Source organism: Gigantopelta aegis, chromosome 3 (assembly GCF_016097555.1).
Source record: "Gigantopelta aegis isolate Gae_Host chromosome 3, Gae_host_genome, whole genome shotgun sequence".
In the NCBI taxonomy this organism is placed as follows: domain Eukaryota; kingdom Metazoa; phylum Mollusca; class Gastropoda; order Neomphalida; family Peltospiridae; genus Gigantopelta; species Gigantopelta aegis.
The window spans coordinates 88,399,502-88,418,699 of record NC_054701.1 but is presented as its reverse complement, the minus strand read 5'-3'; the positions used below and the strand labels follow the sequence as shown (position 1 = coordinate 88,418,699).

The window sequence follows — 19,198 nt, the reverse complement described above, 5'->3', positions numbered from 1 at the left end:
GACCGCAGTCTCCAGAGCACATACTGCAATCTTGCCCCTTGATAAGTTAGCAAGGTTAAAGCACTGGCTCGACAGAGAACACTGATTGACAAACTTTGGGGTACTAAACAAGACTTGATCCAGACAGCAATATTTTCCAAAACAACCAGACTCCAAATTGGGGTGTTCAACTATACAGCTTGAACACAGGAAATCCTGATTCTACATCAGTTACATTTAATTTTACACACGGTTTTTTTTTTTTTACATGCATGTGATGAACATCCATAGGTGCAACTACAAACCAAGTTTCATTGATCTAGGACTAATAGTTTGTGAAAAATGGAGCTTAAAGTGGAACTAAATGTCAAAGTTGATGCCGTGCCTGCTAGTGGCCATTCCTGTCTCCCAGCTCACAGACAGACGTTACACCATTTCACTATTAAGCCTCTCTGGGCTGAATCTGGGGACAGCAATGGAATCCAGAGCATTGGACAGCAGTTTTATAAAAACTTTGAGGAGCATTTAAATAGCATCCCAAAGACAATATTTCTGAAATTATTTTAAAATAAGTTAACAATAATGACATATTGTTTTTTATTCTAGATTTTGCAATTGGTTGGCTTGCAGAGTGAATTGCTCATATTTGAGACAAAATTCGATATCATAGTACTTACCTCTTCATAAAACTTCAACTGTGGGACTGGCTCATCACAAATATTGTTGCAGAAATCCTTGAACAGCAAAAATCCTAAAAATAAATCCAGAACGTGATCATTAAAACTGCAGAATACAGCCAAAGTAAAATTGTGATAGTATATTGATGAAATGTCAAGAACATTTTGCTGTTTCAGACAAACTTTATTTTTATCCAAAACATTAAAGTACCGATACACAAAAATAAATATGTGGATGGGATTATGCAGTGTGTATATATATATATATATATATATATAATACAAGATTCAAAATAAAAAATTCAGTCAGTTGTTTTTAAGAATAGCAGTCCAAAATGTTCAACTATATAAGATCAAGGCAGCCATCTTTGATTTTGAACTGCTCCAAAATAAAAGCACTTGTTTGGACATTGCAGAGAATATAAGTGCCATGTTTGCACACAATCAATCTTTCAGCCATTCTCAAGTGGCAGTTGAAACTGTCTCTGCCAGTTGGAAAGATTATTGATCATTTTCACTGTGTATTTAATATTTTTATCAGAAGACTCAAATAGAACTCCAAGCAGCAATCCAATAAAATAAATAATAATAATTTTAAAAATTGTCTATATCTTGATTTTATGGACAATAACCAGTATTTTATGGTTAAATAAGCAGCAAAAATTGTCTGAAGATTACTTAAATAAAGATTTTGGTTCACGTATACATTCTGAGCTAAGCATAATGCACTCCTATAAACAACAAACAGAAGCAAAATATTTATTTTAGGGGCATACACTTTAATTAATAAAAAATAATACATATAGAATACTAAATGAGCTTGCCTGTCACACCATTTTTATGACACGAGTGAACAGTTTTGGTATTTGATGAGTTATAAAGTGATTCAGATACCAACACTGTTCAGTGTTCACGAAATTAATAAAAATAGTATGACAGGCAAGCTAGTTTAGTATTTTATTTATTACAAATCAACTGCAAATAAGCCACAACGCAGAAGTAAGCAGATGTCAAGACCTACTACAAGCCATTTTTCTACGAATTAGGTCAGCAAGTAATCTACGTCACACGACGTCACAATGAACAACGAGATGTCAGCAATGTACAATTTAGATTTGGAGCGAAGCTTGCATTAATTACCGACCTCAGTGGCTGGTAGTTACTGGGTTCGCAGCATGGTAACAGCTCCAACCCATAGTGGGATTTAACGACTTAATGGTTAGGTGTAAGACCACTACACCCTCTTTTCTCTTACTAACCACTAACCCTTTGTTCTGGACAGACAGCCCAGATGAGGTGTGTGCCCAGGACAGCGTGCTTGAACCATAATTGGATATAAACATGAAAATAAGTTGAAATGAAATTAATTAATTGTCATCTAATGAGGTGTTTAAATTCACAGTAATGACTGAATTGTTGATCAGACCAGCAAAGACTGAGCTAAGTAAATGGGATGGACTAGTTGTGACACTGACATTTTGTACATAGGGCCGTAAAAAGAGTAGCAGTTTGACGACGGACACTTGCCGCAACATCGTTTTGACTTCGTACACAATAGGCCCAAATATAACAACCTATCTTATCGCAATTTCAATTCATGGCCATATTTCGTAACGGTACACTTTTAAATTACACTGTTTTGTACAAACATGGTTAGATATGTTAATAATCTCTGAACAAAACATTTTCCACAGCTATTTTGCACTTAATGTTTTCTTGCGTTCGTAAAAAGGACGTGTCATACACCCAGTTTATTTTATTGCAGGGAGATACAACGTGATGCCATTTGAATACCGACATCATTCAAAAAAAAATTTAAAACCTGCACCAGTCTGTGCGTGCCAATATTATATTAGTTAAGATATTAAGTAATTGTTATGATACGAGTAATATCTTACAGTGGTGTGTAATAAATTAACTTATTCACTGAACACTACATGGTTGTGTAATACATTTGTAGATGGAGGTCCACATGGCTGAGATTGAGATTGTAAGTACTTGTACCTGCCTTATTTAGATAGCATTTGGAAGATACAAAATACTGTTTTATGTACATACATTGCACTTTCCACACACACCCTGGATCATAAATATCTGTAGCCAAAAAATTTGCCAAAATGGGATTTTTATTAACCATAATGAAAATGTTTTAGCCAGAATTGTTTTGCACAGAGCTCTATATATTATTTATATATGAATATGAAAATACATCTTTTTCAGCTAATTATGTGCGAACTGGAATAAATCTGAACAAAAATGTATATCCTGTTAAAAATCAAAGACAAGAATGGGGGTAGGGGCAGTTAATATATTACTTTAAATTTTCAGCACTAGGGGAAGGGAGCAGGGGAAATGCATTATTAGAAGCCAGTTATATTTTTAATTAAAATAAGCCATTTCACTATTTTGACTGTTATATATCTCTTATACTGAATATGTACTTTACTGAAACTTCTTAAATGTTCTCACACTTTCTTATATGAGGTTACAAAAATATGTCGAGTTATACACGTACATGTATAATTTGCAGATGAAGTAACGATATTAAATGGTGAACGACAAGGAATGCACTTCATATTGATTATCATTTAATAAACTAGTACAACTATAATTAGAGCAGTTTTATGGGTTCAGCTGCAAGGATGTGCTATTCTCAGATATTTAAGTGGATATAAAGATTTAATAATATTAATAATTAAAATTGATGCTCTTAGACTGCAAATATCCTAAAGCATTAAAATGTCATATTGATCGGTCTTATCCAAATGAACAACAAACTGTGTGGGTGAGACATTCTGTCCATGCTAAGGATCAAACAGAAAAAATATATATTGCAACCAGTATCCCGTTGTTCTGTATAATGAATATGTTATTAATAGAAACTAGTGTTGGGAAATGGTTGGAATTTCATCTTCGATTATCAGCTACAATCGGTTTGCACAAACTGATCAACATTCGATTCTATAATCAATTAGAATCATATGAACATAACCACAATGAACCTATACAGACCCCTTTATAGACCCTACAAATTGATAATTTTATCTTTTAGTAACAATTTAATATAAATGTTTCTTTTCAATTATAATTAATCATTGAAACATCACTAATAAAAACATAACATCATAATGCAGACTCATACAAATATGTATGCCTTTAAATAGGCTTTTTTGTGCTTTTTTTTGGGGGGGGGGGGGGTAATATATATACTTTGCTGGAGATTCGTTAATCAAATATAAGCTGACCAACCAATGAAAATTACCACAAACAATCAAACTACACCAAATAAAAGTAAACTACATTGTACATAAAACAACCACAAACATGCAAACTACACAAAATAACCACAAACAATCAACTACAGAAAATTACCATGAACTACACACAAAATTACTACAAACAAGCATTTACATATGTGTACACAAAATAACCACAAACAAGCCAGCTACACAAAATAACCACAAACAAGCCAACTACACAAAATAACCACAAACAAGCCAACTACACAAAATTAATAACCATAAACAAGTCAACTACACAAAATAACCACAAACAAGCCAACTACACAAAATAACCACAAACAAGCCAACTACACAAAATAACCACAAACAAGCCAACTACACAAAATTAATAACCATAAACAAGTCAACTACACAAAATAACCACAAACAAGCCAACTACACAAAATAACCACATACAAGCCAACTACACAAAATAACCACAAACAAGCCAGCTACACAAAATAACCACATACAAGCCAACTACACAAAATAACCACAAACAAGCCAGCTACACAAAATAACCACAAACAAGCCAACTACACAAAATAACCACAAACAAGCCAACTACACAAAATTAATAACCATAAACAAGTCAACTACACAAAATAACCACAAACAAGCAAACTACACAAAATAACCACAAACAAGCCAACTACACAAAATAACCACATACAAGCCAACTACACAAAATAACCACAAACAAGGCAACTACACAAATAACCACAAACAAGCCAGCTACACAAAATAACCACTAACAAGTCAGCTACACAAAATAACCACAAACAAGCCAACTACACAAAATTAATAACCATAAACAAGTCAACTACACAAAATAACCACAAACAAGCCAGCTACACAAAATAACCACAAACAAGCCAGCTACACAAAAAACCACAAACAAGCCAGCTACACAAAATAACCACAAACAAGCCAACTACACAAAATAACCACAAACAATTAAGCCAGCAAAATAACCACAAACAAGCCAGCTACACAAAATAACCACAAACAAGCCAGCTACACAAAATAACCACAAACAAGCCAACTACACAAAATAACCACAAACAAGCCAACTACACAAAATAATCATATACAAATCAGCTACACAAAATAACCACAGATAATTAATTATCAGCAAATTTTAAGCAGAAACAAAAACATTTCAAAAAGCAAATAAATCCAACTGGGTAATAAAGACAGCACAAGTTAATGTGTTATCAACACAAAAGCCTGGAAAGGTCAGTGTGAAGGACTTCAGACTACACCAGCAATGAGAAACACCACCTCATGTCGTTCATCAAGTTTAATTAGACGTAGATATACAGGTAAACACAGGTGCTAGTAGATTACATGTCTCCCTCACGAGTCGGTAATAGACAAAAACACAGAATACAACTTTCCTACTTCATCAACATGTAACTGGCAACTAAGTCTTACAAACTCTGTAAGCAGTATCTACAGGTATTGCACAGGTAACATGCTAGTTATATGCTGTGAAAGTTGACCATGAAGATCAGGGTTGATTCTGGCCTAAAATAACTAGTGGAACTCAGTCCTTCGCATCCAAGGTCCATGTTAGCACTTGTACATCCATGCAAACTTTGATTTTATGTGTGTTTTTTATCATCCACCTAAAATATTGTAACAGCAAGACTTTTGCTGGTTGTCTTAACAGAAGTTGGTCTAACAGCATGCAGGCTCCAGTGTTTACTTATCCTTGACGTATTATTATTATTACTATAAGATGGAATCATTTACATTTTTGTTCTGAGAAAACAATTACAAACCCTGCAATCTATGTCTTAGTGGATACACAAGCTAGTGCCTGGATTAAACATTAGCCTCATTGCTGATTTTTAGAGTATCTTATCTGCTATATGCTAATGAATGAACGTAGATTTTGTTTTGCTGAATATTTAGTTATTTCATTGGAGAGTTTTTTAATCACCAGTGCTTCACAGGATCTTTTATATATATGAACTTTCCCAAAGACAGGATAAGCACTAAAAGTCTCTCTGTAAGTAACTGGTATCACATCACATGGCAGAATATTTTACACGAACCATCCTTCTGTTAGCTTGTCGGTTACACACCTCAGGCCACAGGGTTTTAAATTTTATGGAAAACACTTTTTATCGGTTCCGTGTTCTATGAATATCAGAATCCATCGGAAATTGCTTCCAGTAATCACGATAATGGTGGATTATGTGACATGATAGTGGGTAACGAACTTTCAGTTCTGAGGTTTGCTTACTCGCTGTCAACATGCTATTAGAAATGACTTTACATGAAATCGAGAGGCCATGTTCAACTTCAAATTGACATGAACCAACAATTGGTTACATGGTGAACCATTGTGTTGCAACATTAAAAGTGGTAATTAAACTTTATTTCACATACACAAGTAGCGTGGTTTGCATGGGGGCATTTTTTTCAAATTAGCACGACTGTGTTCTGTATTTCATGATGGCTGCACTTTGTCGACTGTAAGAAAGGCACTATGTTTGGATCACAAAATTACATTATATTAATGATTATTACATTTTTATGTGTAAAATTGTTATATATATTAATTAATAAAATCAAGCATTGTGCAGTTCTTTTTTTGGGAGAGTATAATGTTATGATCAGGTAAGTTACAAGTTATGTAAATAAAATAAATTTCATTAACCGAACAATCAGTTACTGACATGTAGTAAATATCACGTACACTAACTTTTGGTTATCTAATGCTAGTGTTAGACTGTCAAATGGTATGACGATGTTAGCGAATTCCACAATTGCACTGTAATTTCCTCAACTGCCAACTTATGATGGGTAATCTCAGACTAACAACTAATCGGTCGTAGAGTTTAAGTTTATTTTGTTTAATGACACCACTGGAGTACATTGATTACTTAAAGGGACAGACCCTAGTTTTTAAACACAAAGACATATTTTTCACTATTAGTGCCGTTTATGATCACTGAAATCAAACTTTAATTATATTTACTGTTTAGATTATCCATTTACGTACAACAGAAGTGTTTCTGGTCATCCTGTTTAGATTATCCATTTACGTACAACAGAAGTGTTTCTGGTCATCCTGTTTAGATTATCCATTTACGTACAACAGAAGTGTTTCTGGTCATCCTGTTTAGATTATCCATTTACGTACAACAGAAGTGTTTCTGGTCATCCTGTTTAGATTATCCATTTACGTACAACAGAAGTGTTTCTGGTCATCCTGTTTAGATTATCCATTTACGTACAACAGAAGTGTTTCTGGTCATCCTGTTTAGATTATCCATTTAGGTACAACAGAAGTGTTTCTGGTCATCCTGTTTAGATTATCCATTTACGTACAACAGAAGTGTTTCTGGTCATCCTGTTTAGATTATCCATTTACGTACACCACAAAATGCATTTTTCATATTTTTGAAAATGCATGTGCATCTGAGAAGCAATGATTATAGTTGCATTTTAGTCTATTATTAAGGGTCTTTCAATGTCACAGACTCCTGTTTCACTCTGTTGTATCCAAATTTGTTTCAGGATCATAAATTAACCATAATTATGGGTTGAAACTAGGGTCTAGGTGAAAAATATGCCTTCGTGTTTAAAAACTAGGGTCTGTCCCTTTAATCATTGGCTACTGGATGTCAAACATTTGGTAATTCAGACTCGTAGTCATCAGAGGAAACCCGCTACATTTTTCCTAATGCAGCAAGGGATTTTTATATGCACTTTCCCAGACAGGAAAGCACATACTACAGCATTTGTGCAGTTGTGGTGCACTGGTTGGAAGGAGAGAAAAAATTGGTTGTAGAAGTCATGTACGATGAAAATCAAATTGTGCTTAGTCGTGAGAGCAAAAGTTGACAAACTTTGTCATGGCAGTTGGTAGTCTGAGCCTAGCATAACATTTAAAATATCACACATCATGTGAAAACGCAAGTGATCACTCACACTGCCTTCATTGCTAGCCTTCAAAGTTTTAGGAGAGCTGCAAATTAATCACTGTGCACTTAAATTTTTAACACATTTTATTTGAAACTTCACATGATTACTCGCCTGGCCCCATTTCAGGACACTGATGCGTACAGCTTGCCTTGACTTTACTCATGGAAAAGACTGAGGACCTACAGGTTTATACAACTTGTATATACAGTGAAACCTCTCAAAACCAGCAATTACCTTAAAACCGGATGTTTTTCGTGGCCCATTTTTAAATATCTGTACATAAGAGAACTTTTCTAAACAGGATATCTCTTATAACCAGACTTTTTACTTGGTCCCGAGGGTGTCGAGTAATACTGTACACATTTAATAAAATGGCATTATTAACATTTAAAACTGTATTTATAAATAAATTAATTAATTAATCCACAAGTATTTTATATGAACCAGTTACATGATTTCCATTTTTGAACAACTATAATTTAACAGACGTTTTTGTTTTTAATCACTGATCAATGAATATAGTCTAGTTATTACTCACACAATAACCAAATACGGCCATTATTAGCTTAGATATTTTATAAAAGCAGGGCGTAAGAATTTAGGGTGATTATGCAAGAAAATCCACATATTTTCTGAACAATTTTCACCAAATGGCAATCTTTTTTGTTGTCCAGCTTAAACTTTGATAGCTTGTAATACAGTATGGCCTTAAACCCACAAAGCTTGCAGTCTTGTATAATTTAATATTCATGATTATTTTTATTTACAGCTATCTAATCAAAGAGTAGTTTTAAAAATCTAAAAAAGGTTAAACGTTTAATTGTAAACATGTAAACCAATATCTATCTTAATTTGTGAAGGAACTACTGCATGTAATTGCAGGTAACCTGTACAACACCTTACATAAGTGAGCAAATACATGTAGGCACTATGTATAACCTGAAGCTTAAATCAATCTTATACAGTTAAAATTAGAACAACAAAAAAAAGAAAACCTTTTCTCAAACTACACCCATGAAATGTGTTTCAAACTGTTACCATTATGTAGTTTATCTAATTTGAAAAAAATTATTGTAATATATGCAGCGTATATTATACAATCAATGTTATATAGACCTGTACTCTTGTGTGGGAGTCACTGTACCAGTCTAAAGCAGATGCTGATTTATACATTAATGATATACATTTATTCAAGTAAATGCATGCAGTAAAGGCCAGTAAAGCCAAATGCGTGCAAACGTTTACATGTAGAACTAAAAGAGCATATGACCATGTATCCAGACTGGGTTTGCAGACAAACTTGCCAAATTCAAAACTGGCAAAAAAAAACCCAGTTAATTTCAAACAAAATATCAACCATAATTTAAATTCATTTCATCAACTTGAAATAAAATTTGCCAATTGTTTTTTAAATTTGTAAATAGGAAATTTGGCAAGTGCCAAAGCTAGCCCAGTGTAACTATCTAGGTAAATTGAATACGGAAGTCATGTATAGGCTGAGAACAGAACTGCAGGTGTGGTGGGTGGGAGAAGTAATAATAACGAAATGTACATTTTTAATAACAATCCATCATATGGTTCAAGTTTTAACTTTGAATTATATAATATTAATAATTGACCCTTTTTTTCTTTCTTTTTTATGTATCAAAACAAGTTTATTTTAGTACCAGGAAACATTTTGTTCAGTATCGTGTCGCGATTTGCTACGCAGGTTTCTGAGATCGCTACACAATTTTAAAACATTAAACAGCAGTTGCTAATGAATTTTCAGTTGACTAGAAATATCGCTAATCAACATTTTGAAAACAAAATGTTCCACGAGTACACTAAAATTCCATGGAATTCTGTCATATGTACAGAATTGTGGGGTTTTTTTTAATAATTGACTGTTTTTAGGCACCCCAACCAGAGTTCAACAACATCAAACACATCTTGTTAATTATGCATAAAATTACATTATTATTATTATTAAATATGCCATGCTCCATGTCAGTAGGATTCACCAAGTATTAAAACAACAATATGTGAAGTCACCAAATGATGTAGGCATAATTTAAAATGAGCTAGTGTCGTTTTATTTAATTCTATAAATAGATTTTTATTTTCTTTCACAGCATTTGTAGTTTGGCTACTAATACCAGTACCCGGTATATATATATATATATATATATGTATGTATGTATGTATGTATGTATGTATGTATGTATGTATGTATGTATGTATGTATGTATGTATGTATATATATATACCAGGTACATATTAAGAAGCTATGGATAACAGAAAAATAATGCACTGGGTCAGCTGAGGGTCATTCCCCCCACACATACATGTACACACATACATGTACACACACAACAACAGTGTTCATCTACTACAGAGTTGTATCCTGCTCCACACTTACACTGTACAGTAAACAATGTATTTAAAGTAAAAACAAGATACTGAAGTATATATGAATACATGCACATGTATGTATATATATACTTTTATACAAGTTGTGATGTTGGATGTTGGACTACTGCTATTTAGCTTTTTATATTATTATTTAATAGACAAAGTGTATATAATAGTTATACCCACACTTTACAAGGTATATCTGTGAATATCCCTACAAAACTGTTAGGATATTCACCAATACACCGAGTAAGTGTGGGTATAACTGATTTATACCCCCACTTAAGGTCAAGTTAATTATTATATTAGTTCTATGGCAAATAAAAATCAATAACTAGAAAGTAGTAAACAATGAAACAAAAATAATGTGGACCAGACGTCGTCAGCCTCACATTTTGTTCTGGAGTAGTGAAACAGTCCATTTCAGTTGTTTGTGGTGCACATGTAAATGCAGTTTGAGGTAGTTTTATTAGGGCTATACTGGAATCTGAATATATTAAAACTGAAGGACGTAGTTTACATGTATATTTCTCGGGATGGCAATAGTATGGAGAATTAAGTAATAAAATGCTATTTCCGCTATCATTTTTAGATTTAGATAGTCTAAAAAAAAAAAATATGATATGTAGAACTATAAATAATATTTAATCATTCTGTTTTCAAGTTTGGGGAATTTACTGGATAGGGAATAGTTGACACCCCTACCACACTAAATACAGCTCTGCACATTGCATGATTTTTAACAGACGTATCGTGATGTAAATATCTCAAGGGAACTATTGTGAATAAGTGCGCATGTGTAATTTGATGGCTCTTTCTATTGGTTGAAATATTACGAAAACATAATTTGAACTTTGGTATACGCAAATTAAAAAAAAAGTAAAGTTTCTTTTATTTAAGGATGCCGCTAGAGCACATTGATTTTTTATCTTATCATCGGCTATTGGATGTCAAACATATGGTCGTTCTGACAGTTTTTTAGAAGAAATTTGCTGTCGCCACATAGGCTACTCTTTTACGACAGAAAGCAAGGGATCTTTTATTTGCGCTTCCCACAGGCAGGATAGCACAAACCATGGCCTTTGTTGAACCAGTTATGGATCACTGGTCGGTGCAAGTGGTTTACACCCTACCCATTGAGCCTTGCGGAGCACTCACTCAGGGTTTGGAGTCGGTATCTGGATTAAAAATCCCATGCCTCGACTGGGATCCGAACCCAGTACCTACCAGCCTGTAGACTGATGGCCTAACCACGACGCCACCAAGGCCGGTATATGCAAATGATGTCACCCAGTAAACTAATTTTTGTAGATGTCTTGTTCTATTGGTTGAAATATTACGAAAATATAGTTTGAACTTTGTTATATATGTAAATGATAAGTGTCACCAAGCAAAACAATTTTTGTCTTATTTTGTAACGGGGAATTGGGGAATTGTGAAAGACGGTCGTGGGTGTGAAAATAAGCCAGCGATAAAAAAAGAACTTTGAAGGCCAGAATGGAGATTTTGTTTTGTTTTGTTAAATGGACTTCATTTTCTGTGCAAATACACCTACACTTTTAACAAAAGAAACCATGACAACGAGACCGTTGTGGGGTATTACAAATGTTATCTCATATATCTATTTATCTTGTAATTCTGTTATAACTGAATTCTTATTTTTCACACACAACAACCGCCCCCCCCCCCCTCCTCCCCCCTGTGCTGTCTTATTTCCAGCAGGGCTTATTCTTTCTTAACAGGACATTTCTTATGGCCTGTACTTTAAAAACAAATAACAGCAGGCCATATCTTCTTCTACATGCAAGGTAGGCTAATTAATGTTCACTGGACAACCACTGTTAGGACAAACGAACAAGTGCTTATTTCAAACACTACAATAGTGATCAAAATACAGGTATTTGAAATATTGAAATTTACTTCAAATGGAATGTCATTTACCATGGAATTGTCCTCTTTAGAGTTATAACAGTAATTCTCTTAATAAGATAAAAGGTTTGTTTTCACATATTTAAATTTTAAAACTTATTATTTGAATTCAGTTATTTTTAATGAATTCACACATACATGTATATATGCTGTCTTTGTACTGAGCTAAGTCAAGGCGAGCTGATTATCACTCTCCTGAAATGGACTTTGGTGCTAGATGAGCAATCTTGTGAAGTTTCAAATAAAAGATTATGTAATAAAAATATCATTGTAAGGCAATCAATGTGCAGCTCTTCTGCAACTGTCCCTGGATGAGAGTATCACATGCCTCTTCTGGCAAAGACTACAGGTGCATTATAACATTTATTTGTCACATGTGTTTATTGCTCATTTCGGACAGTGTTAAAAAATCCTCCATTAGCTACTGGAGAATGAATTCCCATACTATTTCAAGGGCTTACACAAGCAGGCGAAGTGAGCCCAAACTTTGCTTTGACCAGCTTGACTTCGCTGTGTCAGTCACTGGAGGGTGAAATCTGTGTCGTCTTTTAAAAATAGTGGCCACTTGCATTGTACACAATCTTAAACAGCCTTTGACTACTCCTTTGGGTGGCCTGCTTAAGACAGGTTTGCTTGTATTGGGTTAATGTGAACTTCTTTTTGCGTATTTATTTTTTCAAATTAAAAATTCAAGTCTCCCTCCAGTTAAAAACTTTGCCCTTTCAAATGTGTGAGAGAGAATTGACTTTGCTCTGATTTTGACCTCGCGTGAGGCCTGTATGACTACATGGTTCATGTTGGGAATGACCCATCTATATTGTAAAAAAAAAAAAAAAAAGATGCTGTGACAAGGACTGTTAAGTATGTGGGAAAAGGTCCTACTTCATGAATGGGAGATGTATCTTGCACGATTCACAGGAGATGCATCTAATACAATTCACAATGATATCCATAGACAGTTCTTCATTATCAGTAGTTTTATGGACATCATTTTGTGTACATTCATGTGCATGTAATGGTTTATTGGATCACTTTAATGCATGCGACAAACACATCTGATAAACACATCACAATGCAGACTTGAGTCTCTAGCTAAAGCAGTAATCAAAGATGTACTACATGTATACAATTACTTCCAGCTACTGTATTTGTATTACTGAGACTTGACATGAGTGTGTATCAGCCAGTTTAAAATGTCAATTATCACCTGAATGTGTGTGCACCTCATTAACATTCAACCAGATAGACAAACACACACAAACAAATGCTTAAGTTTTCTGGTCTTGATACCAATCTCATAGTATAGAGCATTTGTTTACCTGTAAGCCTTGCAGTTGGACGCTCTACATTTCTCAAGACTAAAGGCTGCTTCCCCATGGAAGATGGGGCACTGGTTTATTTATATAGATGGCATTATATTTCACAGATAGGCTACTGCATCATACAACATGCCTGCCTACTGGCAGTACTGACACACCTTATAATGGCTTATTCACATCACAATATTGAATACAATAACACCAAACACTGAAACAGACCAACAGTGTCAAACTAGACACCTGATATTTCGGACACTTACCTATTTTTTGGTTGAAAATTTTGTCGAATGTTACTTCATTATGTTTCATCAAGTATTTACACATCACGCTCCGAATACTGCAAAACAAGAAAATATGTATATCGGAAATTTATTTGCCAATAATAGGCTTAGTGTTATGTGTATTTGCCGACAATGGCTGAGAGGATGACTAAATTTACACGGATTTGCGACAAGACAATACCGGACAGCTTGAAATGGCAACTAACCTAGGATCTGGCAGGATGATTTTTTTGCTAGCTCTTGCGGCTGGAGTAGATTTACTCTTCTCCATAGCCATAAGATAGCTAACATCGGCTAAAACGGCTTCTAAATCCGCCATGTTGGGATTTCAGGTTTGCTGCTTGCTCGCGGCTGGAAGCAGACTAGTTGAAGCCGACCACCTCGGCGTTTTGTAGCTTCAGTAAAACACTTATCCCAACTGCATCGTTAGATCACAATCTACAAAACACTATTCCACTTCATCGGATCATCAGTACACTTTCCGGGTAGAAACTCCACGTAAAACCACACAGAAAATGCATAAATCGACATATGTAAATATTAATTAGAGAGGTCGCCGTGAAGGCGTCTGGGTAATATAACGCGAAGAATATTTTCAGCCAATATTAATCGATTTCAGGAATATCGATCACATAAAAAGGCTTTCCCGTGACTTTGTATTGAACAGCAAATACAACTGAGCCTTTTAGGGAGATTATTAATGAGAAATTCGTCTGAGATTGGACGTAGTAAATAGCACGGCATTAATATCACGGGGAATTCCGTAGTTTAAGCGCTAACTGCGAATTGGGAATTAACGGCGCTCTCGCTCATAGGTAAATCTTCACTTTAAAGGTGCATGATCATAGCTGTGAGCTCAATTTATTTGTAATAAATAACTACAAATTAATAATAACATAGGTGGGGGAAGTTGGGAGCCAAGGGGCACAGGCATCTCCAGTTATTGACAGGAGCACCCCCCCCCCCCCCCCCCGACACACACACACACACACACCCTCAACAATCCTACACTAGGGCCTATAACTTACAAGTTATGTAGTTTTTATGACCGCATAGGCCTATTCCTAGATCTGTATTTTTCCCCCCTAACTAATCATTTATTATATATTTTAACACTGAACAATATCACACAAATATGTATTACAATTAGTCAACGCTCTGGGGGGGGTTAAATTTAAAATAAGAAAAAAAAGTGTAGCCGTGTAGGTTTGCTCTTTAGAGAATGTTCAGTAGTGGATCATGACTTCACAACATTGGCAGACCTAATGAGTGCATATTTATAGTTTGTTTGAAAGCTCAAATTTAGCTATTTATGATCAGTGGCATGCTTATGCAAACTGACTCCAGAATTACTTCTAAAATCAACTTTTGATGGTGTCCCATGTTATTGACTCAACTCCGTTTTATTTTACTTCAATTGATCATAACATAGAAAACCTTTTGATGTGAAATTTTTCACAACAATAAAAGTGACACAGTTTTGAACAAATAAAAACCCAACCAAATGAATAGATGCCTCAGGTAAGTTAGTAGCCTACGTTTAGACCCTAATCATCCCTAAAGTTTAAAATCTATCATACTTTTCAAATATAAATTGGTTTTAAACCTGTAATTAACTCACAAACCACACTTAGGCTACATGATGTTGAATAATCAACTATTCAGGCAATAGTATTATGTGTAAATATGTCATGTTCCTCAACTCCGCTACCTCAATTCCGTTGCAATGCCTAGTGCTACATACGAGTGCCAGTCGCAACGGATGTGAGGTTACGCTTTTAATAATGGCCTCAACTCTATGACAAGTAGAGTTTCATAAAGTTCACTCTGTATTAATTATTTGAACATAATAATTAAAGGGACATTCCTGAGTTTGCTGCATTGTAAGGTGTTTCCGACAAATAAAGTATTTCTACGATTAAACTTACATATTAAATATATTTTCTTGTTTCGAATATTAGTGTCTGTATATTCAATATGTTTTTGGTCGTCTTAATATTTGTAAGAAGCTCGAACCGGATTTTGTCTTTAATAATTTCTTACGTACGAAAAAAAATATTTTAGGAAATAAAGTGAAATTTAACCTAGTACAAATATTAGAACGATCAGAAACACGTTTAATATACAGCCACTAATATTTTATGCATAAAAATATATTTGATATGTAATTACAATCGTTAAAAAGTCTCTGTTAGTCGATAACAGCTTAAAAATTGCAGCAAACTCAGGAATGTCCCTTTAATCATATGAGAGTCAATGGTCATGGTTGTTTTATATGTTTCCAAATAATCATATATTTTTTAAAATTCAAACTTAGTACTTAATGGAATAATTCACAAGTAAATAAACAAAACTGTGATATATTTGAATTAATGAATTTCAATACGAATAAATAAACAAAACTTGTGATGTATTTGAATTAATTAATAAATTTCAATACGAATAAGTACACCATTAAATTTTAATAGTTATTTTTAACTTTATTAAATATCTGTATTTACTAGTATATACATGTATATACATTTTCCACCTTATCAATTTTGTGAGTGAGTTGTGAGTTTCAGCCTTAATTTTTTTTTTTAATGTAATAAAGTGAAAAAAAGCACAAAACTACTCTGCTGGATAGCATATAGTAACCAGAAATACAATAAAATCAATCAACAACACAAAAATTGATGATAATAATAATTTTTTTGTTCACCCATATAGTAATGTATTTCTATATTATACAAAATACATAAATCCTAAAAGTTATTCTCACCATTATAAATGCATGCTGACTTAGTCGTTCAGGCATAAAATTATGCAGGGGTCCAGACAGGCGAGCGAGTTTTTCAGGGTATCGGTTCTGCTCCTCAGAAGAGAGAATAAACTCTTTGAGCAAGGGATGGGGGGGGGGGGGGGTCGACTCCCGAAACCCCATCTGCATACGCGCAGTGTGATTATTTATATATTTTATTTCAACTTATTTTCGTGATTATATCCAATTAAGGTTCAAGCAAAGCTGTCCTGGGCACACACCTCAGCTGTCTATTCAGGGTGTCTGTCCAGGACAGTGGGTTAGTTATTAATTGTTAGTGGTTAGTGAGAGAGAAGATGGTGTAGTGGTCCATTGAGTCGTTAAAACTTGTTCTGGGTGGGAGCCGGTACCGGGCTTCAAACCCTGTACCTAATCGTCTTATGTCCGATGGCTTAACCACGACACAACCGAGGCCGATGTCTATAGTCAGGACTCGGGTCAGGCCACAGCGCTTAACGTGCACATTCAGAGCAAGCTGTTTTAGCGCCCGACTGTCATGGGCACAGGTGCCGGCCTCGGCCGTGTCTATATAGTGAGGTAATGATAGTTTATAGGCCTGTATCAGCGAACGTGTATTTTACGTGATTGGATCGGTTTTCTTCTCTTATTATTATTTTTTAAAATCTGTTTTACATGCAAGTTGTAAAAACATTTATCAATACATAAATAAAAGATCAATACTAAATTAATTAATTAATTGCAGTTTAGTTCGGTTTAATGGAAAAATAAAAGGAAACAAATTTATTTTATGTGCAATTTTTAAACCAATTCGTCATTGTCTAAATATTAATATAGTGTAACGTTTCCTTATCTTATTTCTGTCGAATATAAATGATTAACAACAGAAGTCACAATGTGGAGTATAGGTTGTTATTTCTAACTCCAACATGTATCAATAAATTATGATCATGAAACAAAACTCTTGGTTATAATTTGGGACGGAATGTAGCCCAGTGCTAAAGCGCTCGCTTGATGCGCGGTCAGTATAGGATCGATCCTCGTCGGTGGGCTCATTGATTATTTCTCGTTATTTCTCTTTCTAGCCAGTCTGTGGGATGGTGCATATACAAGATCCCTTGCTACTAATGAATTTTTTTTTTTGCGGGTTCCTCTCTATGATTGTGTCAAAATGACCATATGTTTGACATCCAATAGCCGACGATTAATACATCAATGTGCTGTAGTGGTATCGTTAAACAAAACAAACTTTGGTTATGGTAATGTCACTCGGATCTGTACAGCTTGTGCTTTGTCACAGGACTACAAGACGTGTGAACAGAACATGTTATATTTTCTCGGTTTATTGTTTTTTGTTTATTATTTTTTTATTTTTTTTATCCTACATGTATACAAAACTGACCTCCAACTAGATAGAAGAGACAGACTGACAAATGAAAAAAACACACACATAAACACACACACACACACACACAGAGAGAGAGAGAGAGGTGTAAAATACATTTAAAACAAAAATCCAATTAAAACTTATTTACTAGGCTTGCGCTTGCAAATAACTTATGCGTCGAGGAACAAACAATTTAAGTTAACATATACGTCACAAAGCAATCAATTTCGATCGTGATTATTTCATTCATGATATGGCTGTGGTTAGGAACAGTCAATCATATGTCTTTAAATCTGTGAATTTTAGCATTTGTTTTGACCCGAGTATATCTTTAAAACCGAAGCCCTATGACACCAGATTAGCAAATTTTCGTCTTCTGTCATAATATATCATATATGCCAAACAAAAAAACACTATTTCATTCATTCTTTCAGCTTCAGTGCATATATCGTGGGTAAAGGTTTTCAATGTATAATTTATTCTACGTAGTTATTGTTTTAACTGACAAATATATCAAAATAAAAAGTGTGAAGGCCTATAGCCAGTAGTCGATTGGCGGGATGTAAGTAATCAGTTTGACCAAACAGAATGTAGTTTTGTTTATTATGATGTTTTAGTAGTTTCTGCAAAAGTAACAGCAGCAATAACAGTAGTTTTAACGCTTTTGGCAAGCAGTGCTATTTCTTGTCCCAGCCAGTGCACCACAACTGGTATATCAAAGACCGTGGTACTAGTACGCCTATATGCTATCCTGACTGTGGGATGATGCGTATAAAAGATCCTTTTTGCAAATGGAAAAATTAAGAAGTTTTTTGTAAGGCTATGGGTAAGAATAGTCAATGATGAATAAATCCATGTGCTCTAGTGGTTTTGTTAAACAAAACAAACTTTAACTGTTATTTCATCCGAAAGGAATTTGATGTAGCTCAATGGTAGAGTCGTGTTACAATAAAAACTATATGCAAATTACCAAATATAATAATCCGAGGATTATTAGATCAATGTGCTTTAGTGGTGTCGGTGAACAAAACAAACTTTAACTTTTTGATTAGCCATAGTTTTGAAATGTACTGAAGTGTTGTTAAACAAATTATTCCTTTCATTTTCTTTATCTACTTTTAAAAACCCTGGCAGATTTTTTCTATCATCGTAATTATAGATTTTTAAAGTTCATTATTCCATGGACTTTCCTTTGTAAAAGTTTGTATTGTTTAATGGCACCTCTGGAGTACATTAATTAATTCATAATTG

General features: G+C 34.3%; 1 protein-coding gene across 1 annotated transcript in view; it reads right to left on the bottom strand.

Annotated features, from left to right (window-relative positions):
- Positions 1 to 14,315, bottom strand: part of LOC121369275 (beta-adrenergic receptor kinase 2-like) — a 121,712-nt gene extending 107,397 nt beyond the window's left edge. The window contains exons 1-3 of the mRNA XM_041494240.1: positions 14,009 to 14,315; positions 13,782 to 13,858; positions 657 to 730 (exon numbers count right to left, since the gene is read on the bottom strand). Coding sequence (XP_041350174.1) covers positions 657 to 730; positions 13,782 to 13,858; positions 14,009 to 14,121 — 264 coding nt within the window. The 5' untranslated portion in view covers positions 14,122 to 14,315. The remainder of the gene's footprint in view (positions 1 to 656; positions 731 to 13,781; positions 13,859 to 14,008) is intronic.
- Between the last annotated feature and the right edge of the window lie 4,883 nt (positions 14,316 to 19,198).